The sequence below is a fragment of the Dipodomys spectabilis genome, unplaced genomic scaffold (genome assembly GCF_019054845.1).
Source record: "Dipodomys spectabilis isolate Male_0828 unplaced genomic scaffold, ASM1905484v1 ptg000176l, whole genome shotgun sequence".
NCBI lineage: Eukaryota > Metazoa > Chordata > Mammalia > Rodentia > Heteromyidae > Dipodomys > Dipodomys spectabilis.
The window spans coordinates 4,817,524-4,825,327 of NW_024870853.1; the positions used below are offsets into that span (position 1 = coordinate 4,817,524).

Here is a 7,804-nt window from a genome sequence, read left to right on the forward strand (position 1 = left end):
CAGAAAACCAGAAATAGAGCTATGGCTCAAGTGGTAGAGCACTCACCTTGAGCTGAAGAGCTCAGGGACAGTGCCCAGGCCCAGAGGTCAAGCCCCATGACCAACAACAACAACAAAAAAAAGAATACAGTTTGAAACTTTTTTTGGTAGGTCATGGGGCTTGAATTCAAGGCCTGGGCACTGTCCCTGAAGCTCTTTTACTAGGATAGCACTCTACCATTTTGAATCACAGCACCACTTCCAGTTTTCTGATGGTTAATAGGAGATGAGTCTCATGGACTTTCTTCCCCAGGCTGGCTTTAAACCGTGATCCTCAGATCTCAGCCTCCTGAGTAGTACGGTTACAGGTATGACCCACCAACGCCCAGCAGTTTGAAACTATGTTCATTTGCTGAACTTGATTATTATGACCCAAGATCTGGAATCTATACATTCCTAAGAAAACAGAAGTAATCCCTTCTCATACAATTTCAACCTAGTAAGCCACGATTGTAGATAAATGAGACACAAGACAGTATGGTGAAACTTTATGAAGAATGAGGTTGTTCAGACAACTAATGGAAAACTTCCTAACCACTCTGTTTTGTATGATCAAGGAATAGGCTATATGATCTTTTATGTCTTCCCAAAGGAAAGGAGGGAATTGGGTGATGGAGCATACTGGGAGAGAAGCTAGCCTTTCTCAAATGTTTTTCTCTGTATGTTACTTGAAAGTACTTAACTGGTTCACATAGTGAAGAAAACAGTAAAAATAAACAAATGAACTTGCTGTATATCAAATTAGATACAAAACCACAAAGAGAGTAATTAGTTTTTGGTACTACTGGGTTTGAATTCAGTGCTTATTCACCTGCTAGTCAAGCACTCTACAACTGAGCCATACCTCCAGCTCTGTTTTTCAGTGCTTATTTTTTGAGGTAGGATCTTGCTTTCCTCTCTGAGCATGCACCTGGACCATGATCCACCTACTTTCGGCTTCTTATCATTAGGGTGACAGGCAGTGCCATCTCATCCAGCTTCTCTCCATTGAGTTGGGTTCTCATAGACTTTTCTGTCCAGGCTGGTCTTGAACCATAATTTAATCAATCTCAGCTTTCCACATAACTTAGGATAACAGGTGTGCATCACTGCACTCAGGCATGGTTTGAAAAGGGTTTTGCAAACTTTTCAGCCAGATTATCCTTAAACCATGATCCTACCATTCTCAACCTTCCAAATAGCTAAGATAACATGCACGAGCCATCAGTGTCCAGGCAAGAACAACTATAAGTACCTAGGTCATGGTAACACTATATGTTAACTTCTAAGATCTAGAAGGCTTAGAAGGACATCCTCCCTACTAGAACAAGAAAAAAACTACAGAAACTACAAAATCCTAACTGTCCCTGAACCCACAATAGGCAATCAAGTGGTCAGAATGTAAAATCTAAGAAGACACAGGACATTAGCACTGGCTTAGCATAAAACACCAATACCAGGCATCACAGGGATTAGAAAGAATTTAGCTATGGTATTAAGTGAGTTGCTAAAGGCCAAATATAGCTAACAGGAAAGTATCAAACTCCTCACAACAATATTCTGAAGGAATATTCACTTGCAGCCACTTGCAGGCTCCCCACAGAAAGATGAGAGGGAGGACAGTGTGGGTTGCAGATATAGAAAAGGGAGCAACTAATTCTCTGAGAAAAATATAGAGCTCTACTAAATTCTCCCCACCAAAAACCAGGCTTGGATACAACCCACATGTTGGAGTGATCAGAAAAGAAATTAAGAGGATTATAATGAATATGCTAGGTGCTCCAGAAGGAAAATAAATGCAGGAATGTTGGTGAATGCAAGAAGATGAAAAGCCTAAGAATCAGAATGCAACACTAACCAGAGCGGGTAGTTTGTGCCTGTGATCCTACAGACTTAGAAGGCTGAGATCTGAAAATCCCTGTTTGAAGCCAGACTGGGCAGGAATGTCCAGGAGACTATTATCTCCAATTAATCAGGAAAAAGCTGGAACTGACCTGGAGCTGTGGTTCCAGTGGTAGCATCCTAACCTAGAGTGAAAAAGTTGAGAATGTGTCTAGACCCTGAGTTCAAACCATAGAGCAGTATATATGTGCTTGAGCACACCTACACAGAGTAGCACTAATAAAAATTAATATAGTAACAGATGATAAGGAAGACAAAGTTTGAAGTCCACTTGGGCAACACTAACACTAACTTAAAAAAAAGAGCTCTTTTTATTTTTAGGGGGGATAGAATAGAGCATCTATCATCTGTCTACTTATAAACTTAGAATTCTAGAATGAGAAGAGAGATGTAGCAGTCTGAAGAAATGTTTGAAATTATAATGATGGAAAATTGTTTTTGTCATAGGGCTTGAACTCAGGTCCTGGGAGCTGTCCCTGAGCTCTTTGCTCAAAGCAAGCACTCTACCACTTTGAGCCATAGCTCCACTTCCAGTTTTTGAGTGGTTAATTGGAGATAAAAGTATCACAGGGACTTCACTGCCCAGGCTGGCTTTGAACCGTGATCCTAAGATTTCAGCCTCCTGAGTAGCTAGGATTACAGGCATGAGGCACTGGTGCCCAGCTCTGATTTTTTTTGCCAGTCCTGGGGCTTGAACTCAGGGCTTGAGTACTGCCCCTGAGCTTCTTTAGCTCAAGGCTAGCACTTGACCACTTGAACCACAGCACCACTTCTGGCTTTTTCTGCTTATGTGGTACTGAGGAATTGAACCCAGGGTTTCATGCATGGTAGGCAAGCACTTTACCACTAAGCCACATTCCCAGCCCTGAAATGTTTTTAATGACATATCTAAGCCTAGAGAGCTGCAATCAAGATAAACACCCAATGCCAGGCACCAGTAACTCCATGGCTATAAACCTATCTAGTCAGGAGACTAAGATATGAGGATCTTGGTGCAAAGCCAGTTTGAGCTTATTTCCAATTCATTACCAAAAAAATCCAGAAGTAGAGCTATGGCTTAAGTGGTTGAGTGCTGGCCTTGAGCACAGAAACTCAGGGACAGCGCCCAGGCTGAGTTCAAGTCCCAGTACTGGTATACACACACAACAGATAAACACTCAAAGCCAAAATTAAAAAAAAAATCCACAAAGCTAAACCTTCAAACTACAAGACACCAAGGATTAAGAGAAAATCTCAAAGGCTGCCAGAGAAAGCATTAGGACAGAAATAAGAATCACTGCTATCTCACTAAAATCACACCAGCCAGGAGGACACTTTGAGAGTGCTGAAGGATAAACTATTCTGAACTGGCAAAGACAGTTGTCAAGCATAAAGGGAAAATAAGCATTTTTTCATAAATGAATAAGCTGAGATACACACTACACTAAATATGTAAACATTTCAATCTAGGGAGCCTGTTAGCAAAGACTGCCAGGGTCCACAATGAATACTGTAAATCCTACCACTCAGGGAGTTCTAAGCATCTAAAGGCCACCTCCTAGGAACTAGAGCAGAGTGTAGTCAAGATTGTTACTGTACCACCGGGACAGAAGAAGAACTGAGTCTCTGGCTCCTGCTATGTGCCTGATACTATGTGTTTTACATGTGTTAACACATTTCTTCCTTACAGCAACTCTGCCATGTTAGTACCTTTATAATAATTTTGCCCAGAGCAAAATGAAGCCTAAATATGTAAGTCATCTGCTCAAAAGTGACACAGAGCCAGGCACTGGCTGCTCATGTCTGTAATCCTAGCTTCTCAGGAGGATGAGATCTAAGAATAAAAGTTCAAAGCCTACCTGAAGAAACAAATCCAAAACTTTTCATCTCCAACTAACCAGCAAGAATCCAGAACTGAAGGTGTGGCTCAAGTGGCAGAATGCACTTGAATGAACAAAAATGCTGAATGAGAGTTCAAAGTGAAAAGATCAAGACCTAGTACCAGTGCACAAAAAAAATGTTACACTAGCAATAAAAGATGGAGCCCAAGGTTTTTGGCTTGAATTCACATGTTGAAGGTTGACTGTGTGCTATGTGTATGTCACTCAAATTGTTTTGGTAGTGCTAGGGTTTGAATTCAGTACCTAGCACTTGCAAAGCTAGTGCTCCTCCAATTAAGCCACACACCCCTAGTTTGTTTGTTTTTGCTTTAGTTCTTAAACAGGGTGTCAAGATTTTGCTCAGGACTGGCCTTTCTCTGTGATCCTCTTAGCTATGGCTTCCTACATAGATAGAATTGAATTCATAAGGCACTATTCATATATTGTTGGCTAAGATGGAGTCTCACTAGCTTCTTGCCGGGGCTGCCCTCTAACTACAATAACTGGAGTACTAGTGTGAACCACTGCACCAGAGCCACTAATTCTTTGTTTTCCTCAACTAAATCTTATAGGAGCATTGTTTCCAATGAGAACAAGCTCCTTTTGGCTTCAGAGCTTGTTCCTTCTACTATACTGCTCTGCTTCTGCTACCTGTAGCAGGCAGGAAAGAAACACAAAACAAGCAATTCTAGAGTTTGGAAGAATGGTGTTATAGCAGTATATAGAAAATAATTCAAAAAGGAGTGCTTTAGGGCTGGGAATGTAGCTCTGTGCCATCTGTGAGGCCCCGAATTCAATCTCCAATACCACAAAGATTTCTCTCCCTTTCCTTCTCCTCCCATACTCCCTCTTCTCTCTCTCCCTCCTTTCTTCTCTCTCCCTCTCTCCATCCCTCTCCCTCTCTCCCTCTTTCTTTCCTTCTCTCTCTCCTTCCTTCCCTCTCTCTCCCTTCTTCTTTCTCTCTCCCTCCCTCTCTCTCAGTTGTGGGGCTTGAACTCAGGGCTTGTGCATTATCCCTGAGCTCTTCTGCTCAAGGCTAGTGCTCTGCCAGTTTGAGTTACAGCACCACTTTTGGTTTTCTGATGGTTAATTGGAGATAAGAGTCTCATGGGGATTTTTCTGCCCCAATTGGCTTTGAAATGCGATCCTCAGATCTCATCCTCAGATCTCAGCCTGGTGAGGATCGCAGGTGTGAGCCACTGGTGAACAATAAGTGATCCTTGTTTTTCTGTTTGTAGTACAGAGAATAAAACCCAAGGTGTGGTATGTGCTGTCTGACCACTAACTGGATGTAGATCTTAGGGGGTAAAAAAAATCAAGTCTCTTTTCCAGTCATTTTCTCATTTTTCGGCCTGCATTTTTACAATTAAGCAGCAGGTAACTGAAGTAAGAAATACACCCATTAGGAAGTGGCGCTGTAGCTCAAGTGGTAGAGCGCTCGCCTTGAGCTGAAGAGCTGAGGGACAGCGCCCAGGCCCAGAGTTCAAGCCCCACGACCGACAAAAAAAAAAAAAAAAAAAGAAATATACCCATTACATAGCAGGTATGCAGTCACTGAGAACTCTTACACTCATTCACCTGAAATTTGAAATATTCCCAATCCTTGGAGGCTTGTCTCTCAAACACAACTTCTTCCCTGTATCTTGCTTGATCACTGCAAGTGAACACAATATCATCTGTGTGTGTGTGTGTGTGTGTGTGTGTGTGTGTGTGTACTGGGTCTTGGAAGTCAGGATCCCTTGCGTTCACTGTCTGCTGATGTCTAGCACTGTACCACTTGATCCATACCTCCACTTCTGGCTTTTTGGTGGTTAACTGGAGATCATCTGATGGACTTTCCTGCCTACGCTGGCTTTAAATCATGATCTTCAGATCTGAGCCTCCTGAGTAACTAGGATTACAGGTATGAACCAACAGTACATCTTCTTTTAAATCCCCCTAATATTTTAAACTTCCACTTCTGTACTGCTTTATTTTTAGCAGTGTGTGTTTGTAACGTCCTTACAAATTAGATAATAGGGACTGATAGGCCTAGACAATAGGGTTAGGCCCTTTGTATTCCCTGAGGTAACTAGCATAATACATTACACCCTGCAGGAGTTTAATTAACAGCCTGTTGGGCTATATGAAAGTTTAGGGGGGCAGAAAACCTTCATGGAATGGGGAGGGCCAGTTTGGATGTAAAACAGGAACTTTAAAAAAAATCTAAAAAGCTTAACAGCTAAGTATCTCTAATTCTGACACGGTAGGCATTATAGATATGTTAGTTCGTTCTGTCCTTTCATGATTCCTGTGATGTTTCTACACTCTCCAAATGATTAAACTGGGGTATATAGTGATTTTACTCAAGGTTACAACTGCCCCATAAATACTTGGAAACGTGGCTCAAATAAATCAGTTTACTTTTTTTCCTCTTTTATTTCCTTTCTCTACGCTAGATATGGAACTCACAGCATTGCATGTGATGAGCATTCTACCCGTGAACTCCATTCCAAATCCTAAAAATTCACTTTTTTATTGCTGTGTCCCAGGTCCCTTAATGAGGTGCCTACAACACGGATGGAGGTTAACAGATTAAGCGCCTAAGCAGAACTAGGAGTACAAACAAATTCACTTGTTTCTAAACTCAATCCTTAGTCTGCTTAATTGCCAATCTCCAACAACAAAAAAAATGCAAGTATCATTTATTGAGCAACTACTATGCCACAGGGTGGGGGGGTTCATTCCAGAAGGAAAGCCTTTAGTTACAAGCAGCAACAAGCTATCATCCATGGATGCAATTTCTCCTTGTATGGAGAATCTTGCTACTCCATGGGCTGGTGATAGGTCTTGAATCTGCGGGAGGGGGCAGTGACAGTGGGAACTGGGCACAGTGTAGAGGACCGAGGAAGCGCCCCGAGGATTTGGGAGGGGAGAAGACTTTCACCAGGAGGCTGGAACGAGCAAGCAGGGCAGGGGATGAGAGTAGCTCTCAGAGCAGAGGTGCAATGTTGGGACTGGTGCTATCATTGGGTCCTCCGGGCAGAGGAACTCAGGCTTGGTCAAGTCATGAGTCCGTCCCCCAACTTTTCTTTTAGGGGGCACTCTGCGTCACCCTCGGTCCCTTTGGTCGCAGTTCCCAAGCTCACCAGGGGCCTGGGCGATGCTGTCTCCTGGTCTCCGGGAGACTCCGTCGCCTCCGCCATCTTGGCGCTCCTTCTCCAAGATCCGGGTCGCTCCCACAACTCTTTGCGGAACCTGAGACGTGGAGGTCGCGGGCGGTCAGTGCGTCAGCGCGCCGACGTTGCGTCACCGAAAGGCGCCTAGCCGTTGCTGATGGATCCAGTCCCAGCCAGCGGAGCCGGGTGTTCCGAGCGTGGGCCGGGCCTCCACGTAGCCTCGCTTCTTCAGGTCCGCGGCTTGTGGGTCACTCGCTCGCCCTTTTGCACGCAGCCCTGGTGCAACCGGGGTCGGGCTCCGGGTTTTCCAACCCGCCAACTCCCCCGATGCATCCGTTCCCTTTGCCGGGAGTGGGCTCCGCGGACCTGCCCTCAGCACTATCTTCCCCGGAAAGAACTCATCGGTCTCCGGTCTATCTCAGATCTGCAGCATCCCCCCTCCGCCACCACCAACCCCCCCACCCCTGCCCCGCGGACCCCCTTGTCTTCTGACTCACATTCCCACACCGGTAATCTTTCCGGCTGGCTGGCACCCCTCCTCTCAAGGGATTCGTTGCTCACCCCTGAAGAGGACAAATAGACCGCCAGTAGCCAGACTTCTCCGTGACATCAAAAATGGCCAAGCAAATTGGGGCCAGAACTGGAAGTGTTCACATTTTACTACAAAAACAAAAAAAGTAGGGGTAAATGAAATGCCACATGGCCCAACCTCTTTCCCCCTACCGCATCCTGGGGCTTTCTTAGAAGTTCTTACCGATGACTGCACACACCCACCCTTCTGAAATGATGTCAACAAGAGAGCCATTGTTGATTCTAACACTGTCACCATTCCACGGGTGCCCTTTGGGGCTATTGAAGTAGCCAACA

General features: G+C 44.4%; 1 protein-coding gene across 2 annotated transcripts in view; it reads right to left on the reverse strand.

The window, feature by feature from the left end:
• Yipf6 (Yip1 domain family member 6) overlaps positions 1–7,086 on the reverse strand; it is a 39,752-nt gene extending 32,666 nt beyond the window's left edge. The window contains exon 1 of one of the 2 annotated variants that reach the window (XM_042694898.1): positions 6,908–7,016. In XM_042694898.1, coding sequence (XP_042550832.1) covers positions 6,908–6,964 — 57 coding nt within the window. In that variant the 5' untranslated portion in view covers positions 6,965–7,016. Of the gene's footprint in view, positions 1–6,907 lie in introns of both variants that reach the window. The other variant, XM_042694897.1, reaches the window with a different exon arrangement.
• Positions 7,087–7,804: the final 718 nt, after the last annotated feature.